Raw genomic sequence first — 26014 nt, 5'->3', positions numbered from 1 at the left:
CTTAAATTGTCTCTCATATTACAATGGACCAACTTTGTTTCGATTTGGAGGTGCGGCCATAAACTTTTCTCTCCCCTTGAATTTCGAGTCTCAAATTTCAGGTGCGGCTTAGATTCGAGAAAATTTTTTTTCCTTGATTTCGAGTCTCATTTTTCAGGTGTGGCTTAGATTCGAGTGCGGCTTAGATTCGAGTAAATACAGTTTATCCAAAGAAAATGATAAGACGTACAAAGTGTAAAATAACGTTAATAGATGTGTCAACGCATCAAAAATATTGTAACTGGTTCTTCGTATGTCTTTAAGCACTGAAGATGGCCACACAGTGACCAAAATGTGGATATGCAATAAAAATTATTTCCAACTGATTGCTGTACCCTTTACTACTTGAGGCACCAATGAATATGTTACATAACGTCCAAGTGCACTGAAAACAGCATACACTAAGGTAAATTCCATCATAAAGCAAGAACAACGTAACAACAGTAATACGAAATAACACAGTATCATGATGCTCTAATGTACAAAACTTCTTTTATTCTGGCACAGTCAAAGATGTGAGAAGCTGTCTATGATGACCGTAATGACATTCATTAGCACTAGCATTTTAGCAAAACTGTAACAGCATACAAAGTGCGATATCTTACAGTGATGTCTAGAATAGCAAAAGTACAGACTAACAATAAGAATCTGTCCATATCATAATTAACAATATTTGTTTTTAATTTTATATTTTCATTATACACAAACTAAGAACTTCTACAGATCATTTTTCAATTGAAATATTATAGAATCAATGATTTTACAAAATGTGACTGGCAATGACCACACAGACATACAGTATCCTTCACTTGTATGAAACAAAAAATAGCGTTTCAATTGAATTGAGACAACAGAGCAAGGTAAGTTCTGAATCTTGAAATTAACTTTGAAACTAAGACTATAATAATATAACAACATGATACAATTGTGACATACACTACAGCATATTAATATTGCACAGATATAACTTCCCAATGCTCATGCTATTATATACTCCAAGCGAAACTGTCTTCTCAAGGATAAACTATTTACATGCTGATCACATGCACTTCCAGTTTTATTACACATCCGAATTTACTGCAACAGAGTAACAAGATTGTACCTCCCATAACGTGGTACAAAAGATAAATTGTCTCTTTTTAGACTACATGCATATCATGTCTAAGTTTGCTAAATTTTCTAAAAATGCATTAAAAATGAAAAACTATAATACACTATGTGAAACCAGATATTTACTGTATACACTGGTCTCTATGTTACCAAATCAAAGAGAAGAGTTTCCATTTCCTACTTTCATTAGGAACATGATATTCTAGAGCATTACAATTCAGTATTGAATTAAAACAAAAAATATCCTTTTTTATGTACAAGAAACAGAGGGTATATCTCTGGATCACAAAACAAATATCAATGAATTTGTCAAGTCCAAAACTGCTTTGGAAAAATATTCAGTTTCTCAGGCAGTGATGATAGCACCTGGGAAAACAACTACCAAATATTTATTTTAATTAAGTTTGATTCAAAGACACCAATAGCTCTTCGGCATAAGAGATTGGTACACAATTGTTAATGTTTTCACACAGTTCCTTTACATATGACTAAAGTATAGTTCCTAGAAAAGATTTATATTGCTCCCAATAATATACTGCCCTATCAACATCAGAATACAGATGTAATCGACTAGAAAACTTTTCTGCTTCCTCACATCAGTACTGATATGACAAAAGTGGTATAAATATAATACTCGGAGAAAGCTAAGAACCACAAGATATCCTCTCTGAAGAAATTTGGAACATCACGATTTCATATCAAATGTGGTTCTTCATTCGGTGAATGAGTTGCAGTAATCACATCCTTGAATGAAACATCAACTCTGAAACATAAAATAGAAAGCTTGAAATGCAATCATATCATGCAATTCAGAAAAAATACGAGGGAAGGGGAGGAGGAGACAGTACAGATGGACTTCTGAGGGGGAGGGGAGGGGGGGGAATTATCTCAATAAAAGGAAATCTATGAGGCAAAGAGTGCAAAGATAATAGAAAGCACTGAACAACCAAATTTCATTCTTTTCTCACAAATTGGACTAAAAGCAAGGCAGTTCAGGTATTTGATCTTGAATCACATACTGTCACTGACTATTATAGAAAGAATAGGGATATGGCACACATAATTTGCCACATTACAAAGACTTTGATGAATAATAACCCATTTTTAAAACTAAATATCTGACACAATTATTTGAAAGGAATGGTATAAATCACACACAAACAACAATTTATTGAGTATCAGGGCAGTAGACTACCACAATCACATGTGGGGATAATGTCTAAGGTGATAAATTACACCAGAATGACATTTCCATCCTGGTGAGATGGTGATCAGAAGTATTTACTAAAACTGAAGATTAACATCTGGGGAATATTTAGAAGAAAGGGGACAGAGTTCTCACGAAATCATGCCAAGCATCAGTATCTGAGAAAGACTGTGTAATACTTCTGCTCCCACCATTATGTATCTCACTTGAGAATCAAGAGAATAAGATAAAGAAAAAAAAAGGGCACATCTAGAGTCGTATCAACAGTCATTTCTCTTTTGCTTAATATCCAATGGAAAGAAAATTCTAATACTGGCCAAGCATTGCACAATGGCTTGCAAATTATACAGAGAGATGTAGATCCACTACTGTGACATAAATGACATACCACTGTTTCCTGATGGGGAAACAAATGAAATGATCATACGGTACTATTGGCCAGGAGACCATCTCTGAGGTTATTTCTGGCAGTAGATGACACACACCAGTGCCTAGAGTTTGTTATTGAAAAGCGCACTGCCACATATGGCTGGGCAGCTGTGTAAGCTGTATCAGTCCTTGGACCCATTACTATTGACAGCCAGGATGGTGGTAGCTTTTAACCATTACCACAGTTCACATTAACGGGCTGCTTAAATACATCAGTCATCTCTCTTGTCTTCCATCTGATAGTCAATTACTACTCAGCAAGTATATGAAAGAACTGTATAAGCCTGCTACAAACATTTTAGCGTTACCTCAGCCTTGTATAACATTTGTTCTTCGGAAGCCTACACTTACATAAATATAAAGATTTAGCCAAAATGTTCGGTACTTTGGCTTTCATGTTTTATGGGTCTCATTCTTTCTCTGAACAGGAAGCCTAACATAACTGTAATTAGTAGGTTATAAGAAATATTATCATTTAAATTTCAAAAATTGACCAAAAGTAAAGTAAATTTTTTATAGATGAATAGCATTAGAATATAACAATACAGATAAAACAGAAATTACAGTTTTAATTCTGATGTTTAAATAGTAGTTTCCTTATTATATATTATATATATATTATAAACATATTACAAAATACAACTATAAGTACAACAGCAAATGAAAATTCAAGCAAATATTACCTTATCCCTTCTCATTTATTTCAGTTTGAGCCAAGACCTGATAACTCATCATCATCTCCACCTATTGCTTTCCAAAATGCCATTACAACCTGTAAAATAATAAAGTAATTTTTATCTAAAAAGAAAGATGATGAGACTTACCAAACAAAAGCGCTGGCAGGTCGATAGACACACAAACAAACACAAACATACACACAAAATTCAAGCTTTCGCAACAAACGGTTGCTTCGTCAGGAAAGAGGGAAGGAGAGGGAAAGACGAAAGGATGTGGGTTTTAGGGGAGAGGGTAAGGAGTCATTCCAATCCCGGGAGCGGAAAGACTTACCTTAGGGGGAAAAAAGGACAGGTATACACTCGCGCGCGCGCGCGCACACACACACACACACACACACACACACACACACACACACACACACACACACACATATCCATCCGCATATACACAGACACAAGCAGACATTTGTAAAGGCAAAGAGTTTGGGCCATTCCATAAATTACAAATGTTGGACACCAGATATAATATATATGTTGAGGGGCCTATTCTTCACTGAAAGAACAATAACAAAAGGAACTAAAATTGGAAAACAGTACATTATTCTGGAAGCTGGTGAGAAATATTTAAACCCAAAAACTGATCCAACACTAACCATATGAGTAACGTTTCATAATAATATTGATTCCAGAAAATATCTGTGGCAGAAATGGTGACATTTTCAAATCACTGGCCATCAAATCCAATGATTACTTCCTCACATTGGGAGCTGACTTTGCACCCACCAAGAGACAACCAAACACAGATACATTATATTTACTCATAAAGACACTGTATGCACCACTAACAGATATTAATTTTAAAAATGCAGCCCCTAAGGAGATTACAGAATGTATTAGGTCACTGAAACACAGCGATTCTGCTAGCTCTCACTGTTTTTCTAGCAGAATATTAAAATCTTGTGCTGACTTGATAGGATTACCCTTAAACTATCTTTGTAATCAATCAATGACTCAAGGCATATTTTCAGACAGACTTCAGTAAGTTGTTATAACACCCATCAACCAAACTAGAGATATGCAAACTACCTCTAATTACAGATCTATGTCACTGCTTCCAAGCTTCTCAAAGGTGCTTGAGAAATTAGCCTATGACAGAATATTGACACATTTAATTGACCAGAACTTGTTAATTGCCTCTTGGCTTGCCCTTCATAAAGGATTCTTCACAGATACAAACCTCACAAAAGTGCAAGCAGAGCTAAAAAAGAAAAATTATTCTGTCAATACATTCTATAATCTTACGAAAGCCTGTGTTTGTTTGGATAAAATTATACTTAGTAAACTAGAGTCTCAAAATTACTCATATTATGCCATTTTAAACCAGAGATAATGGCCACAAACTAATTGGAACACACTCTGCTAAATTCCTTGTCCAGCTGAATAACACAAATGGATCAAAACACAGATAAAATAATTAAAAGTTCACTTCAGCATGTTTTGGGATAGAAGCATCTCTCCTAGCGTTGACCTAAAGACAAGAGTGCTGGCTTCATTTGCAGATATTCACTTCCTGTAGTATTATAGAATTATTTACTCGGACAGTGCACCTATAGTAAATTAAGTGTTTATTCAGCAGAAGCAAGCAGTAAGAATATTGTGTAAAAGAGATAACTGCACATCTTGCAAACAAGGCTTCAATGAGCCACAGCCAGCTCCTTTCCCACTTCAAAGTGCCTAAAAGCTTTGCTACAATGCTGGCGCTCTTGCACCCATTGGAAAAGGAATACACAACAAAAATGACAATGACAGACTCAAGTGAATGCCAAATTTGAATCTCAGACTGGCATCAAGTTTTAATGCATTGTGGATACACAAAAGAGGAAACACAATATGATGAAACAAACATTTATTTCCAATAAACACACCTGTTCAGCACAAGCTCTTCTTTGGTCACTTGGAAGTTTAGAGACTCGCTCCTTCATTGTACACAGTTGTTCAAATAAAGAAGAGAAACCTGCTACACCACCACTATCACCAAGTAACTCATCTGCAACAGAAACATAAAGCTACAGAGAATATTTTAGCCACAAACAGTGACAAAGAAAAATACCCCACAGATGACTATTTACCTATTCGTTCCTCTGTACATGTAGCTGCAAAGAAAGAACTGTTATCAAGAGTAGACCCCTGGTCTGCATCCTCATCACTGTTGCCATTTGTGGGTGTTGTGGGAGCATTACCCACTAACATTGATTGGACTGTTCGAGATAGCTGCTGGGGCTTACCTGCAAAACAACTGCACTTTAGTAAAGAACACTTGAAGAAAGGTGTGTAAGTCTTCAATGTCAGTATTGTTATAGCAGAAAAATAAAAACCTCTAAACACGAAAAGGAGAAATTAACAACTAGTTAATAATGTGACATCCAACAGGAATAAGAAATAACTTATAACATGATAACTATTATTACTGTGTGTTGTTTCTAGCACTGAAGAATTATTTACACATTTATTCCATAAATTTCTAACAAATTATTAGTTTTAGAAGTAAGCAATTTAATTCAAATAATAGCCTAAGTTACAAAATGCACACTCAATGTGAGAGAAATAGGAGATAGGCAAAATAATGTGAACAGTGGTAGTAATGGGATGGTTGCGTTTGACAGTCAACAACGCGGGTAAGACACATGTCGTGCTGGACTGTGCATGTTCAGTACGGACTGACATCTGTTCAGGTTGTTTATGAGTAGTGCACACTTCGTATTTGCATTCAGAGGTCAAGGTTGATGTGTAACAAAAGACCTAACAGAGTTTCAAAGAGGACAGATTGTGGGGGCCTGATTAGCTGGAGCATCAGTAACCAATGCAGCCAACTCATTGAATGTTCAAGAGTAACTGTTCCAACAGTCATCATAGCCTACACAAAACATGGAAAGACATCATCATGTAAATGTAATAGTGGGCACAAATGAAAACTAAATGACTGAGAGTGTCGTACACTAACACAAATTGTGTCAAAACAATACAAAACTACTGCAGCTAAAGTGACTGCATAGCTCAATAGCCTTCTTCGAGATCTCATATCTATTGACACTGGTCACCGAGGACTCCATAAAGTGAATATTCATGGACAAGCTGCTACATCGAAATCATTTATTGATGACACCCAATACAAAGAAGTGTAAAACATGGTGTCAGGAGCACAAATCCTTAACAGCTGATCAGTGTAAACACGTCATATGGTCCAACGAGTCAATGTTTTTGTTATTTCCACATCGGACCTGGTTTACATCTGGAGAAAGCCAAAAGAAGCCTACCATTCTGACCTCTCGATTCCAACAGTTAAGCATGGAGATGGAAGTGTAATGGTGTGGGCCTCCACATCACAGTATTCTGCTGGTCACATCATTACTCTCAAAGGCCGTTTTACAGCCAACGATTATGTGAACATTTTAGGTGATCAGGTGCATCCCACGATTCAAATATCGTTCCCAACAATGATGCCATATTTCAGGACAATAATACACCAATCCACACAGTCAAAACAGTACAATCATGGTATGAGGAGCATGCAACTGAACTGCAGTGTCTTCACAGCCAGAACAGTCCCTAGACTTGAACATTATCGAATCCTTGTGGGCGGCGTTGGAGCACAGACTCCGGAGCAGATTTCCATCTCCCTCGTCACTACAGGAGTTAGAAGAGGTTGTGACTGAAGAGTGGCGTTAACGTTCCACTGGAGACTATACAATCATTATACGCCTGTATTCCCAGAAGAATCGCAGCTGTATTACAGGCAAATGTGGGTCCAACCCCTTATTAGTAAACCACTTGCAAGTAAGTACAGGTGTCCGCATTGTTTTGCCTATCCCCTGTAATTACTCATAAAAGAAACACAAATAACAATCAGAAAAATACGTTAATAATTATAAAAATATACAGCTACAGGGTGTTTCAAAAATGACCGGTATATTTGAAACGGCAATAAAAACTAAACGAGCAGCGATAGAAATACACCGTTTGTTGCAATATGCTTGGGACAACAGTACATTTTCAGGCAGACAAACTTTCGAAATTACAGTAGTTACAATTTTCAACAACAGATGGCGCTGCGGTCTGGGAAACTCTATAGTACGATATTTTCCACATATCCACCATGCGTAGCAATAATATGGCGTAGTCTCTGAATGAAATTACCCGAAACCTTTGACAACGTGTCTGGCGGAATGGCTTCACATGCAGATGATATGTACTGCTTCAGCTGTTCAATTGTTTCTGGATTCTGGCAGTACACCTGGTCTTTCAAGTGTCCCCACAGAAAGAAGTCACAGGGGTTCATGTCTGGCAAATAGGGAGGCCAATCCACGCCGCCTCCTGTATGTTTCGGATAGCCCAACGCAATCACACTACCATCGAAATATTCATTCAGGAAATTAAAGACGTCGGCCGTGCGATGTGGCCGGGCACCATCTTGCATAAACCACAAGGTGTTCGCAGTGTCGTCTAAGGCAGTCTGTACCGCCACAAATTCACGAAGAATGTCCAGATAGCATGATGCAGTAATCGTTTCGGATCTGAAAAATGGGCCAATGATTCCTTTGGAAGAAATGGCGGCCCAGACCAGTACTTTTTGAGGATGCAGGGACGATGGGACTGCAACATGGGGCTTTTCGGTTCCCCATATGCGCCAGTTCTGTTTATTGACGAAGCCGTCCAGGTAAAAATAAGCTTCGTCAGTAAACCAAATGCTGCCCAGATGCATATCGCCGTCATCAATCCTGTGCACTATATCGTTAGCGAATGTCTCTCGTGCAGCAATGGTAGCGGCACTGAGGGGTTGCTGCGTTTGAATTTTGTGTGGATAGAGGTGTAAACTCTGGTGCATGAGATGATACGTGGACGTTGGCGTCATTTGGACCGCAGCTGCAACACGGCGAACAGAAACCCGAGGCCGCTGTTGGATCACCTGCTGCACTAGCTGCGCGTTGCCCTCTGTGGTTGCCGTACGCGGTCGCCCTACCTTTCCAGCATGTTCATCCGTCACGTTCCCAGTCCGTTGAAATTTTTCAAACAGATCCTTTATTGTATCGCTTTTCGGTCCTTTGGTTACATTAAACCTCCGTTGAAAACTTCGTCTTGTTTCAACAACACTGTGTTCTAGGCGGTGGAATTCCAACACCAGAAAAATCCTCTGTTCTAAGGAATAAACCATGTTGTCTACAGCACACTTGCACGTTGTGAACAGCACACGCTTACAGCAGAAAGACAACGTACAGAATGGCGCACCCACAGACTGCGTTGTCTTCTATATCTTTCACATCACTTGCAGCGCCATCTGTTGTTGAAAATTGTAACTACTGTAATTTCGAAAGTTTGTCCGCCTGAAAATGTACTGTTGTCCCAAGCATATTGCAACAAACGGTGTATTTCTATCGCTGCTCGTTTAGTTTTTATTGCCGTTTCAAATATACCGGTCATTTTTGAAACACCCTGTACATATCGACATAATCATCATTCTATTACAGACAATTTCAACTGCCTGAACAACTTGTCCAAAAAACACACAAAATACACAGATGTCAGCAGCTCCTTAATTTCCTCTTATTACTGAAAAGTGACACATTTCTAAAAGTGCAACAGGAGTTTGTCATCACCTAGTATAAGGTTATAATTAAAGCAGCAATCATCAAACATTTCCCATGTAATTTTTTTTATATTGATTACGATAAAATATAGTATGTATTGTTGCATTCAAAACAAATTCTTTATATCAAAACCACAACTGCACACTGCATTACTGGGGTGTATCGTGAAAGACTCATACTCCACAGTGATGGTATAATCACACAGTGATGGGTCTTTCTGTCCATTTATTCACAATGCATTAAATTTATTTATACTGAGGGTCATCTGGCAGGCCCTGCACCAAATGGCGACCCTCTGTAGGTCTTCTTCCTGGATTTCAATACAGTTTTCTGAGATCGCATCTTCTGAATTTACCTTCTGTAAATAGCCTCCCCCTCCCCCCACGAACCATGGACCTTGTCGTTGGTGGGGAGGCTTGTGCGCCTCAGCAATACAGATAACCATACCATAGATGCAACCACAATGGAGGGGTATCTGTTGAGAGTCTAGACAAACTTGTGGTTCCTGAAGAGGGGCAGCAGCCTTTTCAGTAGTTACAGGGGCAACAGTCTGGATGATTGACTGATCTGGCATTGTAACATCAACCAAAATGGCCTTGCTGTGTTGGTACTGCAAACAGCTGAACACAAGGGGAAACATCAGCCATAATTTTTCCAGAGGACATGCAGCTCTACTACATAGTTAAATGATGACAGAACCCTCTTGGGTAAAATATTCCAGGGGTAAAATAGTGCCCCATACGGATCTCTAAGTGGGGACTGCTCAAGAGGACACGGTCATCAGTAGAAACAAAACTGGCGTCCTACAGATCAGAGTTTGGAAAGTCAGACCCTTAATTGGGCATGTAGGTTAGAAAATTTAAAAATGGAAATGGATAGGATAAAGTTAGATATAGTGGGAATTAGTAAAGTTCAGTGACAGGAGAAACACGACTTCTGGTCAGGTGACTAGAGTTCTAAATACAAAATAAAATAGGGGTAATGAAGGAGTAGGTTTAATAATGAATAAAAAAAATAGGAATGTGGATAAACTACTATGAACAGCATAGCAAACACAATATTGTAACCAAGATAGACACAAAGTCCACACCCACCACAATAGTATAAGTTTATATACCAACTGGCTTTGCAGATGACGAGGAGATTGAGAAAATGTATGATGAGATAAAAGAAAGTATCCAGATAATAAACAGAGACAAAAATTTAATTGTCACAGGAGTCTGGAATTCAACAGTAGGAAAAGGAAGAGAGGGAAAGTAGTATGTGAATATGGACGGGGGGAAAGGAATGGAAGAGGAAGTCATCATCAGGTAAAATTCTGCACAGAGCATAATTTAATCATAGCTAACACTTGAAAGAAGGCTTTATGTGTGGAAGAGACTTGGAGACACCAGAAGGTTTCAGAATGATTATACACTGGTTAGAAGAGATTTGGGCACCAGATTTTAAATTGTAAGATATTTACAGAGGTAGATGTGGATTCTGACCACTATTTATTGGTTATGAACTGCAGATTAAAACTTAAGATATTGCAAAAGGAGGGAATTTAAGGAGCTGAGATATGGATAAACAGAAAGAATCAGAGGTTGTAGAGAGTTTCAGAGGGAGTATTAGGGAACAACTGGCAAGAACATGGGCAAGGAATACAGCAGAAGAAGAATTGGTAGCTTTAAGAGATGAAATAGTAAAGGCGGCAGAGGATCAAGTAGGTAAAAAGACAAGGGCTAGTAGAAATCCTTGGGTAACACAAAAGATATTGAATTTAATCGGTGAAAGGAGAAAATATAAAAATGCGAGAAATGTAGCGGACGAAGGGGAACATAAATGTCTAAAAAATGAGGCCGACAGGAAGTGCAAAATGACTAAGCAGGAATGGCTACCGTATTTACTCGAATCTAAGCTGCACTTGAATCTAAGCCGCACCTGAAAAATGAGACTCGAAATCAAGGAAAAAAAATTTTCCCGAATCTAAGCCGCACCTGAAATTTGAGACTCGAAATTCAAGGGGAGAGAAAAGTTTTAGGCCGCACCTCCAAATCGAAACAAAGTTGGTCCATTGCAACATGAGACACAATTTAGGTCCAATGAATGACGATACAGCTGCAGTAGTTTGCTCCGCGTCGCAAGCTTAGCAGTTAAGGTTTACCAGGTAGTCATTGCTAACCGTCAGGCGCTCCGTCCGTATTTATACGGGTACCCTTCCTTTTTCACGTGCTTCGTCTGGTTTGAATTGATTGCTTATTTTTCTTTGATCTGATAAGCGCCGTTTTCTTTGTTATAGGTGTTTACGTCACTCTAAGCTGAAAATGCATTGTTTGTCGCATTCTGATACGACCTGTCGCTGCTCGCGGCATGGCTTGCTTTTGTGCGTGCTACCGCAGCTTTTTTTAAAAAAAAAAATAAAAAAAAACATAAAGAGAGAGAGAGAGAGAGAGAGAGAGAGAGAGAGGGAGAGAGAGAGAGGGAGAGAGAGAGAGAGAGGAATCGTCTCATTAGCGAAAGAATGGCAAGAGATTGCTACAAATAATAGACTGCGTATGATAGATGATGTTCTGAACGAGAGTTTAGCGAAAGTTTTCTCCGTTTGAAAATCTTTGCAGGTGCCTCTTTAGTACATTACATTCTGCACAGAAATTAGAATCATCTTAGATTTAAAAATCTAGTCAATTGCCGTGCTTCGTTTCTGACTGTATCACTATTAGGCATAAGAATAATACGAATATAAACATGACATGATATGTATATTCCTCCGCATTTGCTGTTGTCTCTCTCTATTTTCATAGTTTATTAAGCAGACAGGATTTAAATGAGATAGCAGCAAACACGAAAGAATACATGGCAAAATGTTTATATTCGTATTATTCTTATGGTGAAGAGAATACTGCATGTGATTCACAATTCATAGAAGTTCCTATTAGCAACCATCTCTTCTCATAGGTAGGAAAAAATTCAGAACGTAGAGTTGGCCATATTGACAAACATCCCAAACAGTCTTGCCAGTCGGATTTTCGTAGCACACTGAATTGCTGCTACATTTGAAGATGAACAATACGAAATTTGTATTTACTTTGTTGGATAATGTACCAAAATGCAGTGGTCGAAACTCGGGGCGGAGGAAAAAAGCTCGTCTTCCACCTTTTTTTTAATTTATTTACTAACGCAGAGGTTTTGGTGCCAATATTTATCTTTGTGACTACAAAGCATGCCTGTGTAGCGCTACATATATTCGATGGCAGAAGTTAGTTGTGGCGGCATCCACCAACATTTTTCAGAACTTGCGCTTGCTTTGCACTCGATTCTACGCCGCAGGCGTTTTTTTGGATTACAAAAACCGGAAAAAAAGTGCGGCTTAGATTCGAGTAAATACGGTAGATGAAAAATGAAAGGATGCTGAAGCTATATCACTACTAAGGGTAAGATAGATACTACCTACAGGAAAATTAAAGAGACCTTCCGAGAAAAGAGAACCACTGTGCATGAACATCAAGAGCTCAGATGGAAAACCAGTCCTAAGAAAAGAAGGGAAAGCAGAAAGATGAAAGGAGTATATAGAGGGTCTATACCAGGGAAATGCACTTGAGGACAATATTATGAAAATGGAAGAGGACATAGAGGAAGTAGAGAAGGAGGATATGATACTGCATGAAGAATTTTGACAAATCACTGAAAGACCTACATCGATACAAGGCCCCGGGTGTAGACAACATTCAATCAGAACTATTGTAGCCTTGGGAGAGACAGCCATGACAAAACTCTTTCATCTGGTGAGCAACATGTATGAGACTGGCGAAACATCCTCAGACTTCAAGAAGAATGTAATAATCCCAATCCCAAAGAAAGCAGGCACTGACAGGTGTGAAAATTACAGAACTATCAGTTTAATAAGTTGCGACTGCAAAATACTAACAGGAATCCTTCACAGAAGAATGGAAAAACTCGTAGAAGCTGACCTCAGAGAAGATCAGTTTGGATTCCAAAGAAATATAGAAACACGCAAGGCAATACTGGCCCTACAACTTCTCATAGAAGATAGTTTAAGGAAAGGCAAACCTACATTTACAGCACGTGTGGCCTTAGAGAAAGCTTTTGACACTGTTGACCAGAACCCTCTCTTTTATATTCTAAAGGTGGCAGCTGTAAAATACAGAGAGCAAAAGGCTATTCACAATTCATACAGAAACCAGAACAGCAATGGTTAAGAAGGAAGTGAGACAGGGTTGCAGCCTATCCCTGATGTTATTCACCTGTATATTGAGCAAGCACTACAGGAAATAAAAAAAAAATTTGGATTATGAATTAAAGTCCAGAGATAAGAAATAAAAACTTTGAAGTTTGCTGATGGCATTGTAATCCTCTCAGGGATGGCAAAGGACTTGGAAGAGCAGTAAAGATGAACATCAATAAAAGTAAAATGATGACAATGGAATGTAGTCAAATTAAAACAGGTGATGCTGAGGAAATTATATTATGAAATGAGACACTTAAAGTAGTAATGAGTTTTTTTATTTGGGAAGCAAAATACAAGGGTTGGAACTTTAATAGTGGCAACTATTTATTTATAACTCGTACAAAATAGATACATGTTTCAAAGTTTTACTGACCGTCAAAGTAGTCACCAGCATTGTGTATAACTTGTTGGCAACGATGTGGAAGTCGTAGGATACTCTTAGCAGTGCCAGTAGTGTCGACAGTTCCAGCAGTGCGGACTAATACCCGACGAATTTGTAGTAGTTCTCAAGCGAATACCGTGAAGTGTTTCCTTCAGTTTAGAAATCGAGTTGAACTCATGAGGGCTTAAGTCAGGGAAGTGCAGTAGCTGGTAAGCACTTAGCAGCCCCATCAGTCAAACAAATCAGTAACAGCTTGCATCCACAAACTGTCCTGCAAAATGACATTCATATCCTGCAAAAAGTGTCACCACTTCTTTCTCTATGCTGTTCATTTTTGGAACACAACCTACGACCAGCTTAGAGACAGAAGTGACGACACTTTTTGCAGGACCATCATTTGTAGGGCAATGCTGAAGCATGTACAGTGCAAGCTGTTACTGATTTGTTTGACTGATAGGGCTGCTAAGCGCTATACCACCTACTGCACTCCCCTGACTTAAGCCCTCGTGAGTTCAGCTCGATTTCTAAACTGAAAGAAACACTTCACAGCATTCACTTCAGAACTGCTAGAAATTCGTCAGGCAATAGAACGTGCCGCTCGAACTGTCAACACAACTGGCACTGCTACGACTTCCACATCGCTGGCAACAGGTTATACAAAATGCTAGAGACTGCTCTGAAGGTCAGTAAAATTTTGAAACACCTATCTATTTTGTACGAGAAGTTCCAGCCCTCGTAACTGATGATGGTCGAAGTAGAGAGAATATAAAAGATAGACTGGCAATGGCAAGAAAAGTGTTTCTGAAGAAAAGAAATTAGTTAACATTAAGTATAGGTTTGTCAGGAAAGACTTTCTGAAAGTATTTGTACGGAAAGTAGCCATGTATGGAAGTCAAACATGGACAATAAACTGTTAAGACAAGAAGAGAACAGGAGCTTTTGAAATGTGGTGCTACAGAAGAATGCTGAAGATTAGATGGGTAGATCACATAACAAATGAAGAGGTAGTGAATAGAATTGGGGAGAAAAGAATTGTGGTACAACCTGAATAAAAGAAGGGATTGGTTGGTAGGACATGTTCTGAGGCAGCAGGGATCACCAATTTAGTATTGGAGGGAAGCGTTTGGTATAAAAATCGTAGAGCGAGACCAAGATATGAATACAGTAAACAGATTCAGAGAGATGTGGGCTACAGTAGTTACTCGGAGATGAAGAGGCATGCAAAGGGAAGAGTAGCTTGGAGTTCTGCATCAAACCAGTCTTCGAACTAAAGACAACAACAACAACAGAACTTCCGACATTATCCTCTAAATCATTTATACACACAGTGAGTCTTAATGGCACTATAATGCTCCCTTGGAACACTTCCATAGTTAATTTACCATCAGATTGTCTGTAGTTCTATCTGCTATGAAATGATGACTCAGTCACAAATCTGGTCCAATATTCAGTAAACTTGTATTTTTTTCACCATGCGATCAGTTTGGAAGACCAGCAGAAGTCGGGGAACACATTAGCAATCTGGGCACTGACTGTCACCTAATTTCACAGAGGTTTTTGTTCAAGAAGATCATGATATACAAGCCTAAAATGTGTTCCACAATTCTACTACGACGACATCAGTGATGTAGGCATATGATTATACGCACATCTGTCTCATTGCTTGGTACATTTTTTTGTTCCAGTGACCTATTGTTAACTGCTGCTAGAAGAGGAGCCTGTTCTTTCACATAATCTGAATATAACAGTACTAGTATTCGCAAAGTCCAGATGCCTTTCCTGTGCTGAGTGACTGCAGCCAATTTCCTATACTCCAATCACTTATTTCAATATCTGTTGTTTTGGCATTCGTGTAACAATTCAAATGAGGAACTATAGAATGATCTCCTGCAGCAAAACACTTTTGGAAGACCAAATTCAGTATTTAAGCCTTCTGTCTATTATCTTCTGTCCAGGTCCCAGTATGGTAACTGAGCATCTGAACAGGTGATTTTATCCATTTACTGGCTTTATACAAGATCAAAATTTCTTAGGATTTTTTACTCGATTGATCTGCTAAATTTTACTCAAGAATTTACTGAATACTTCTCACAGTGTTGTCGTTATACTCATTCTCGCTTCATTCAGTTGTGTGCAAGGCTGTGGTATCCCCTGGTATCCACCATTGCGCAGACATGTACTGTAGACTGCTGCCTCTACAGGCCATAGTCAATACTAATGCAAGAGGCGCAAAACAAACAGTACAACCACAACATAAGCACACCACGATTACAATAAGCTTTAAAGAAACTGTGTTAAGTTGCATGGCAACTTTATTTATTCACTGATGATTAGTTTCAGACTGCTCGACCATTATCAAATCTTCCATGTACATAAGTATTGCATTACAAGGCACAAAACATGTAAACATTGCACTACACCACATAGGATCAACCCAAGAACACTGCTTCACATCAAAGGACTTACATTTAGGGTAACTATGTATCATTTTCCCTTCAGCCTTAAGCATTTCTAATGGAACACAGCTTCTGCCACCATACCTTTCTTCACATCTCAAATGCCTTTATACACCTCATCTGGTATCCCAGACGGTTATTTAGTGTCACTCTTCTTATTATTAACTACCTGTATTTCTGATTGATCCCTTGAACTACACAGGTCATTCAAAATTCCTATTACAGGCTTCTAGGGGTCGTAGGGCGGCTTAGTAGATGAAGTTCTGAAAAGGAACGCTTGTCTGGAAATGTATCATTTGGATTAAAATCAATTTGAAGACTGGATCACATCCAAATCTCCCACTCGACAGTGTGCATGAGCTAATAAAAGGACACCACTGCCGGTCCCTGTTATAATTATGAATCACATAACGTCTTCATCTGACTACAACAATGGCTGGAAGAAATTGAAAGGTTCGAAACTAGAAGGGCTGGCTGGGTGCTCCACAGACACGCTGCACTCTTTAACTTCAAAGAAGATGTCCTTCATCATGTAGAAGACAACACAACGACAATTACTCGAAATATTGCTCAGGCCATGTGCTCCTGTTGTGTGCATACTGTGAAATGGGAGATTTCAAAGTCACCCAATCTCAAACTGATCTTACATCCAAACGGTATATTTCCGGACATGGGTTTCTGATCAAAACTTCATCTAAGTCACCTCTAGAATCCCTAGAAGCCTGTAGCAGGAATTTTGAATCACCCTGGATAAAATTCAAAAAATCTTAGAATGTCTGTATAATTTTATCTCTGTTGTTAGTTACTTTGCCATCTGCTATCTTAATTGCTAAAATGTGGCATCTATCCAATGAGAGTATGTTTTGTTTTCTTCATACTCTTATTGTTTTCAATTGTATCTTCTCATATCCTCTTGGACATATTTCTGAATATTTTTAGCATGGTGCAGCAGAGTCAGCAACTGTAAAATGTAATTATATTAAATTTCAGCCTCCAGTTGCATAAGCAAAGGAATTTTACCTAGGTTTTGGCTATAACAACGTAGCCTCCTTCAGAAATGTCACAATATAAAATAAATTAAAACATGCCAGATATTGGGCTTGTCAAACTTAATATTAGTACTACAACACATAGTCATAAGACTGCGTCACTTCTACTAGTGTTTTACTGGGTCTAAGTCTGTATTACTCCACACGCGCATGCGAACGACACCATATGAGCTCGCTGCATTGCTGCCCATGGCACCCAGTTACGACTCAGTGCCCGCAGCCCACCTGTCTGGCCTGTTGGTGTGCCCTATCGACAAAACACTAGTAGAAGTGACGCAGTCTTTTGACTATCTACTGTAGTACTAACATTTTAAGTTTGAAAAGGCCAATATCTGGCATGTTTTAATTTATTTTATATTGTGACATTTCTGAAGAAGGCCACATTATTATAACTGAAACCTAGGTAAAGTTTCTTTGCTTATGCAACTGGAGGCTGAAATTTAATATATTTCTGAATAATACTGTTTAATTCAACAAAATCTAACAAGTCCTTTATTTCTGGTTTTCCTAAAACTCTCATCTTCTCTTTAATAGCTTCCTTGCTCCATCCAAGATTTTCTTTTCTTTTGATTTCATCCCCTGCACCAGCTTTGTTGCTATGTATTATGGAATTGTTTTCTATGGGAAAATTTCTTTTTCACAGAAGGTTTCTAATGTTCATCCCATATTTTCCCCTCTTATGTGATGAACAGTATGCAAAAAATCCATGTGGTGAACACTAGACAGAAGAATGACACCATGGAAAAACAAAACTAGAGGCTGATTTGATAACTGCAGTGCTTTCCTAGGCTATGGTCCTAGTGGAGGCAGTATACCCTTGCCTTCTTCCAAGCTTTGAGTAGACTTAGCAAACCAGTTATAGATACACCCCCCCCCCCCCCCTCCACACACACACACACAGTTTAATGTGCAACTTGGTATTTTTCTAATTAGCAACACCAGAGGAGGAACAAGGAATTAGCGAAAAAAAAGAAGAGGAAGAAAATCAATATTGTCCTAATGAAAGACTGAAACTCTGACCTCTGGGATCACTAGCCTGAACTGACTGATTTATTTATTTGAGATACATATTCCATAGATCCAGTATGGCGTGATTACGCATGGATGTAGGACGGGTCAAAGCAGATACAATATAGATATCAACACAATACAAACTGTTATACTACACATGGTAGATGAATGATTCAAAACTGGTACAATACAATAATATAATAGAGGTAATAAACAATACAATACAAAAATACAATAGTGATAAAAAACAATATAGATACAATGAAAAAAGAAATAATCTGATTTACTACTCAAATTATTTATCTCTGCTGAAGAATTCATCTAAAGAGTAGAAACATTTTTCCAGTAGGAATTCCTTTAGCTTTCTTTTGAATAATGTTTTATTTTCTTTTAGACGCTTTATATCACTCGGGAGTGCGTTAAAGATTTACCCCTTTTTGTACCAGAGACAGATTTTTCTGTTCACAGTGCATATCACCTTTCTGTCTTGTGTTATAATTATGGTATGCCTCACTTGTTTCATATTCAGAGGAATTGAGAAGTGTGAAAACCATGATTGGGAGGAGCTATTGTGAGGTAGTGGTTAATATACCTAACTGTTTAAAAAAATTGTGACGTGAGGTTCTTGGAGGAGCACTACATATAATTCGGACTACTTTTTTCTGGATTACAAATTTTTTTTTTTTTAAAGTGGTGAGTGGCCCCAAAAGATTATTCCATAGCACATCACTGAATGAAGGCAGCCAAAAAATGCAGACTTTGATGTCTCCAGTTTTGGAGATTATTCGGACGGCAAATGTTGCTGAGCTAAGCTTTTTTAGTGTTTGCTGTATGTGGAATTCCCAGTAGAGCCAGTTATGTATGTGAATGCCTAGGAGCTTTGTGCACTGAACGCTTTGTACCTGTTGACTCTCGTGTGCAATGTTAATCTCTTCTGGGCTTATGTAACTGGATTGGAACTGCATGTAATTTGTTTTATTGAGATTTACTGCTAGAGAATTTGCTGTGAACCAGTTCAGAGCATTTGCAAGTGCTTGGTTGGCATTTAACTCTACGTCAGTGGAGGTTTTGCTGGCTGTCACTATACTTGTGTCATCTGCAAAACATTGTGATATTGCTAGCACTGTTTGAGGACACAGGCAGGTCATTAATATATATAATAAATAGAAGGGCGACCAAGGACTGACCCTTGTGGAACTCCATGATGTACTGTTCTCCTGTCAGACTCTACCTCTCCTATTTGTAGATTGTTAACACCTAATACTTTTTTTTTTGTCTGTCTTCTAGATATGATATGATTCAGTTACCCATTTGCCCACGGATTCCACAATGGGCTGCTTTTCCTAGAAGTATTCTGTGATCAACGCAGTCAAAAGCCTTATTCAGGTCAAAGAATATACCAACAGGTAATTTTTTCTTGTCAAGGCATTCTAAAATGTTATTTGTAAGTGCATAAATTGCTTCGGTTGTACATGTACCTGATCTGAAACCAAACTGTTGTTTACTAATTAGCACAAACTTTTCAAGGCGATTGACAATCCTGACATATATTAATTTTTCAAAACTTAAAAAAAACTGTTACAAGAGAGATAGTTTGAAACATCTGTGGGATCACCTTTTTTGTAGAGGGGCTTCACGGTAACATACTTCATTCTGTCAGGGAAGATTTAGAGACGCATTGAATATATGTGTTAGAACTTTAGAGAGTTGATTAAAGCTGGCTTTTAGCACTTTGCTGGAAATATTTTCTACACCCGATGAATTTTTACTTTTTAGAGGAACTATGGGTTTTTTTAATTCTTGCACAGTTATGGGGGCTGTACCTATCATGTCTATAGACTTAGGGTAAAGTTCTTTCAGAGTTTTTATTGCCTTTTCTGAAGAGCCTTTGCATGCTGTTTTCTCAGCAACAGTTAAAAAGTGCTCATTTAAAGATTTTAGCTACAATATCTTGATTTTGAACTAGCTTACCTTCATTGTTAAGAGCTATATTTTGGGTCTTGTTGGGGTAATTTGCACCAGTCTCATTTCGTATCACTTCCCATATAGTTTTGATTTCATTAGTGGAGTTATTAGTTTTTGAGCACAGATACAAACTTTTTGATTTCTGAATGCCTTTGTTCAATGTTTTACAGTATTTTTTATAGTTATTTAAAAGGTTAGGATCATCTGATTTTTTTGAGGCATGGGGCATGAGATCCTAATTCCAGTGGTAATCCAAGGCTTGTTGGTGGATTTTTTAGTATGGGTTTCATATATCCTTTTTAGTAAGGTACTTTCAGGTATTGGAGCCACTTCATTACCAAAAAGGTTGCACTTGGAATTGGCATTTTCTACATTATATACTGGACCCCAATCTACGTTTTGGAGATGTGATTTAAAGATCTCAATAGTTTTATCACTAGATTTCCTTGTAATTTTCCAGTTGGGACCACTATTAATATCACAAATACTTGAATTGTTAATGGTGAGTCTTTGTCCATCATGGTCAGAGAGACCATTCAGGACTTGCCTGACAGCTATATCATCAATCTTGGTTAGTTTCTCAAATGTTCATGGAAGTTGTTATCATTTAGACATTGAAGAGTTTCTAAACATGTTACTGGCAGATATCAGCACTACAGTATGAAAACAAACACACCTGTCAAATTGTTTATCGTGTGCTATCTTTCAAAAGCTGACATACTTAACTCCATTTTCAAATGTTCCTTTACAAAGGAAAACCTAAGAGAACTGCCCCAATTTAATTTTCATATCATTGTAAAGATGACTGAAATAAGTATTAGTGTCCATGGCATTGAGAAACAGCTGAAATTGTTAAAACTGAACAAAGCTCTAGGGCACAATGGAATTCCTATCAGATTCTATACAAAATTTGCAGCCGAGTTAGCCTCCCTTCTAACTATAATTTATTGTAGATCCTTTGAACAAAAGATCATGCCCAATTCTTGGGGAAAGCAAGAAGGACAGTAGAAGTGATCCACAAAACTACGGTCCAAGATCCATAAAACTACGGTCCAATATCCTTGATCAGTTTGTTGAAGCATCTCAAACATAACGAGGTGTGGATTCCAAAAACATCTATCATGTGTAACCCAACTCACACGACATACTGAAAGTTTTGGATGAAAGCAGGCAGGTAGATGTAGTATTTCTTGATTTCCAAAAAGCCTTTGACTCAGTACCATACCTACGTTTCTTATCAAAACTGCAATTATATGGGGTACCAACTAAAATTTGTGGCTGGAATCAGGACTTTTTGGTAGGGAGGATGCAGCAGGTTATCTTGAATGGAGGGTCATCATCAGATGTAGAAGTGACTGCGGGTGTGCCACAGGGATGTGTGTTGAGACTCTTACTGTTCATGTTGTACATTCATGACCTCACGCACAATATTAACAGTAGCCTCAGACTCCTTGCAGATGATGCAGTTATCTGTAATGAATTACAGTCCGAAAGAAGCTGCATAAATTTTCAGCCAGATCCTGATAAGATTTTCAAGTGGTGCAAAGATTGGCAACTTGCTTTAAATGTTGAAAATGTAAAATTGTGCACTTCACAAAACAAAAAAAACATAGTATCCTATGACTATAATATCAACGCTTCACTATTGGAATCATCCAATTCACACAAATTCCTGGGTAACACTTTATAGGGATATGAAATGGAATGATCACATAGGCTCAGCTTTGGGTAAAGCAAGTGGTAGACCAGTTTATTGGTAGAATACCAGGGAAGTGCAATCAGTCTACAAAGGAAATTGCTTACAAATCAGTCATGATCCATTCTATAATATTGCTCAAATGCAAGGGACCCATACCAAATAGGGCTAACAGGAGATACTGGACGTATACAGAGAAGGGCAGCACAAATGATCACAGATTTGTTTGATCTGAGGGAAAGTGTCACAGAGATACTGGAGAAACTGAAGTGGAAGACTCTTCAAGATAGACTTAAACTATCCCAATAAAGTCTGCTAACGAAGTTTCAAGAGCCAGCTTTAAATGAGGTCTCTAGGAATATACTACTACCCCCTATGTATCACTCAAAAAGGAATAGCGAGGATAAGATTAGAATAATTACAGGACACACAGAGGCATTCAAACAATCACTCATCTGGTGCTCCATACGTGAATGGAATGGGAAGAAACCCTCCTAAATGGACAATAGAATGTACACTCTGTCATGCACTTCAAGGTGGTTTGCAGAGTGTATATGTTAGCATTTAACTGACATTTACAACAAAACTAAGCACTTTTCATACACAGCGCATATCATGACTGCATGGATCTGTGGGACACATGTACAACAAATAAATAAATAAATAAATAAATAAAAACTAAAGCAAAGAACATACGATATAGTGCTATCAAAGATCAGTCCTCAAAAAAGTTGAGCACACTCTCTTATTTGCTTGTCCATTTCACATTCACTCTCAGATTAAAACTGGAAGGCAGGCCCAAATTGCCACTGGATGTGTGTATTTACCACTGTGAGTACTCATTATGGTTTATAAACTACTTTAATGCTGAAACTCAATTGAAAAGTTATAAGGAGATCATTGTTATAAAGCCAATATTTATTATCATTACGTTAATTCCTTCTATATCCATTCATACATCTTATACAGATGAGGCACCTGCAGTCACATCAGTTCTACTCACAGCCAACTCAGCTGTTCCATTTGTGGTAGCCTCAGGCACCATCATAGCCACTGCTACAACTTTCTATGCTGCTTTAGTTTTCTCTAATATACACACATACACAGTATTAAGATTACAGATGCTCATTTCTTCTATACGAAGTTCGCTGCGAAGAACTCTTTACTCCAGTACCATTGGAGTACCTGAGTGACTTAATACTTTTCAAAATTATGCTAGAACAAAACAACAGTTTCACAAATGGAAGACATGAAATATATGAAATCTACACACAGGATATGTTTCTAGCTGACCAGTTTTTCATCCAAAGTATTACAACTGAAAGGAATTTACTTCACATAGAAAACTGAGAGGAAAGCAATTATACAGCACATCAACAAATGGTTAAGTAACAGCAGTCTCGGGCAACTGAAACCACATTGTAAGCAGCACCACCTGTGCGTGATTGGAGTAGCAAATGGGTGGGTGGGGGGTGGGGGGTGGGGGGGGGGGGGGGGGGAAGGAGGAGGCTGGGGTGGGGAGGGGGAGGGATAGTATGGTAGCGGTAGCAGACAGTGAAGTGCTGCACGTTGGACATAGGGCAGGGGAGATTTGGGGAGGGGGATGAGTGAAGTAGCGGAAAAGGAGAGAAATAAAAAGAATGGGTGTGATGGTGGAAGGATGGCTGTGTAGTGCTGGATTGGGAACAGGAAAGGGGGCTGGATGGGTGAGGACAGTGACCAATGAAGGTTGAGCCAGGAGGGTTACGGGAACATAGGATGTACTGTAGGGAAAGTTCCCACCTGCACAGTTCATAAAAGCTGGTGTTGGTGGGAAGGATCTACATGGCACAAGCTATGAAGCAGTCATTGAAATGGAAGATACCATGTTTGAGATTGTGTTCATCAACAGGGTGGTCCACTTGACTCTTGGGCACAGTTTGTCAGTGGCCATTCATGTGGACAGACAGCTTGTTGGTTGTCATGCCTACATAGAACGCAGCACAGTGGTTGCAGCTTAGCTTGTAGACCACATCACTGGTTTCAAAGATAGCCCTGCCTTTGATGGGATAGGTGATGTTAGTGACCGGACTGGTGAACGTGGTGGTGGTGGCAGGATGTATGGGACAGATCTTTCATCAAGGTCTATTACAGGGGTATGAGCCATGAGGCAAGGGATTAGGAGCAGGAGTTGTGTAAATATGGACGAGTATGTTGTGTAGGTTCGGTGGACAGCGGAATACCACTGTGGGAAGGATGCGAAGGGTAGTGGGCAGGACATTTCTCATTTCATGGCACAATGAGAAGTAATCGAAACCCTGGCAGAGAGTATAATTCAGTTGCTCCAGTCCTGGGTGGTACTGAGTTATGACGGGAATGCTCCTCTATGGCTGGATGGTGGGACTCTGGGAGGTGGTGGGAGACTGGAAAGATAAGGCGTAGTGCCCTGCTCATCACTACTGATGCCACCTCCCTGTATACTAACATTCCTAAGGCCCATGGCCTTACTGCTACTGAACACTACCTTTCCCAACGCCCGATGCATTCCAAACCAATTACTTCCCCTTCGAAGGCATTACCTACAAACAACTCTGGGGTATGACTATGGGCACCCGCATGGCATCATCCTATGCCAACCTATTCATCCGTCATGTAGAGGAATCCATCCTAAAATCACATAATCCTAAATCCCTCACATGATTCAGATTCATTGATGACATCTTTGCTATCTGGATCAAAGGTGAGGTTACCCTGTCCACATTCCTCCAGAACCTCAACAACTCCCCCATTTGCTTCACCTGGTCCTACTCAACTGAACAAGCCACCTTTCTAGATATTGACCCCCATCTCAAAGATGGCAACATCAGTACCTCTGTCCATATCAAACCTACTAACCACCAGCAATACATCCACTTCGACAGCTGCCACCCATTCCATACCAAGAGGTCCCTTCCATACAGCCTAGCTACACGTGGCCGTCGCATCTGCAGTGACGAGCAGTCCCTTTCAAAATATACTGAGGGTCTCACTGAAGCCTTCACTGACTAGTTATCTTCCCAACCTTGTACAGAAACAAATCTCCCATTCCTTATCTTTCCAATCTCCCACCACCTCCCAAAGTCCCACCATCCGGCCACAGAGGAACATTCCCCTCGTCACTCAGTACCACCCATGACTGGAACAACTGAATTACATTCTCCACCAGTATTCTGATTACAGAGTGTATATGCGGACAAGGAAAAAAAATTCCCGTATTTTCTGGTTAAAAATAAATTTTCTCCCGGGTGAAAATACACTTTTTCCACGTTAAATGACAATATTCTTTCCCTTGGAACTGTAAAAGTTATCAATCCTTTTAATGTCTATGGTTTTATACACCAGCGCAGAATTTCTCAGCACTTTATAAAATGCAACTCACGGGGAAAAAAAAACACATTTTGGAAAGATTTTTCATGTGCAACAACACGTACACTGCATATTTTTGTATTATGAAAGTATAAATGCAAATTCCACCAAACACCGAATGTTACTTCCCAAAGCATTGAAATCGAGGCTGTGATGCACTTTTGTAAGCCAGTGGCAGCTCAGCTCATGCCACGTGATCTCGCCAGCCTCCAGAGTATAGGACATGTGATGTAGTCAGCCAATAGCAATATCACTGTTAAGTAGCGCGAACACACAAATAGGAAAAGTTAATGGTTTAAATTAATATACATAGTGCTGCTACAAGAAAAGCAAGGTTTTCATATATAATATTGGTCTCCAAGATTTGTGGGGACATAGAAACACTGGCTCATACCCCAATATTATTGCTATCCTACAGCAGCGAGAACAACTGTATCTTTACCAGATCAGTTCTCTGTAGTACATGCTCTATGCTATGTGCATTCTGTATATGATGTGAGAATAAAAGTAGCCTATTCATAGTAAGTGATGGGCGTGTGAGGGATTATTTATTGTTGTAATTACCACACCCGCTCTCCACTGCCTATAGATTAATTAGCTGCAAGAGAAGCTAAGCTTTCACATATAATGTTATCTTTTTTGCGCATGTTACACTTTAAGATACATTGCACAAATGTGCCAGTAAAATGTTTAATATCAACATAAATGTCTGATCTTCTGGGCTTGAAATTCTACTAAA

The 26014-nt window shown here is 38.8% G+C and overlaps 1 protein-coding gene across 1 annotated transcript in view; it reads right to left on the bottom strand.

The window, feature by feature from the left end:
- Positions 1-512: 512 nt before the first annotated feature.
- Positions 513-26014, bottom strand: part of LOC126190776 (alpha- and gamma-adaptin-binding protein p34-like) — an 86481-nt gene continuing 60979 nt past the window's right edge. The window contains exons 5-8 of the mRNA XM_049931317.1: positions 5592-5747; positions 5388-5509; positions 3469-3557; positions 513-1912 (exon numbers count right to left, since the gene is read on the bottom strand). Of these exons, the coding sequence (XP_049787274.1) occupies positions 3489-3557; positions 5388-5509; positions 5592-5747 (347 nt within the window). The 3' untranslated portion in view covers positions 513-1912; positions 3469-3488. The remainder of the gene's footprint in view (positions 1913-3468; positions 3558-5387; positions 5510-5591; positions 5748-26014) is intronic.

The sequence above is a fragment of the Schistocerca cancellata genome, chromosome 6, assembly GCF_023864275.1.
Source record: "Schistocerca cancellata isolate TAMUIC-IGC-003103 chromosome 6, iqSchCanc2.1, whole genome shotgun sequence".
Classification (NCBI taxonomy): Eukaryota; Metazoa; Arthropoda; class Insecta; order Orthoptera; family Acrididae; genus Schistocerca; species Schistocerca cancellata.
Note: the sequence above shows the minus strand (reverse complement) of the source record. Positions and strands in the feature narration are given on the sequence as shown.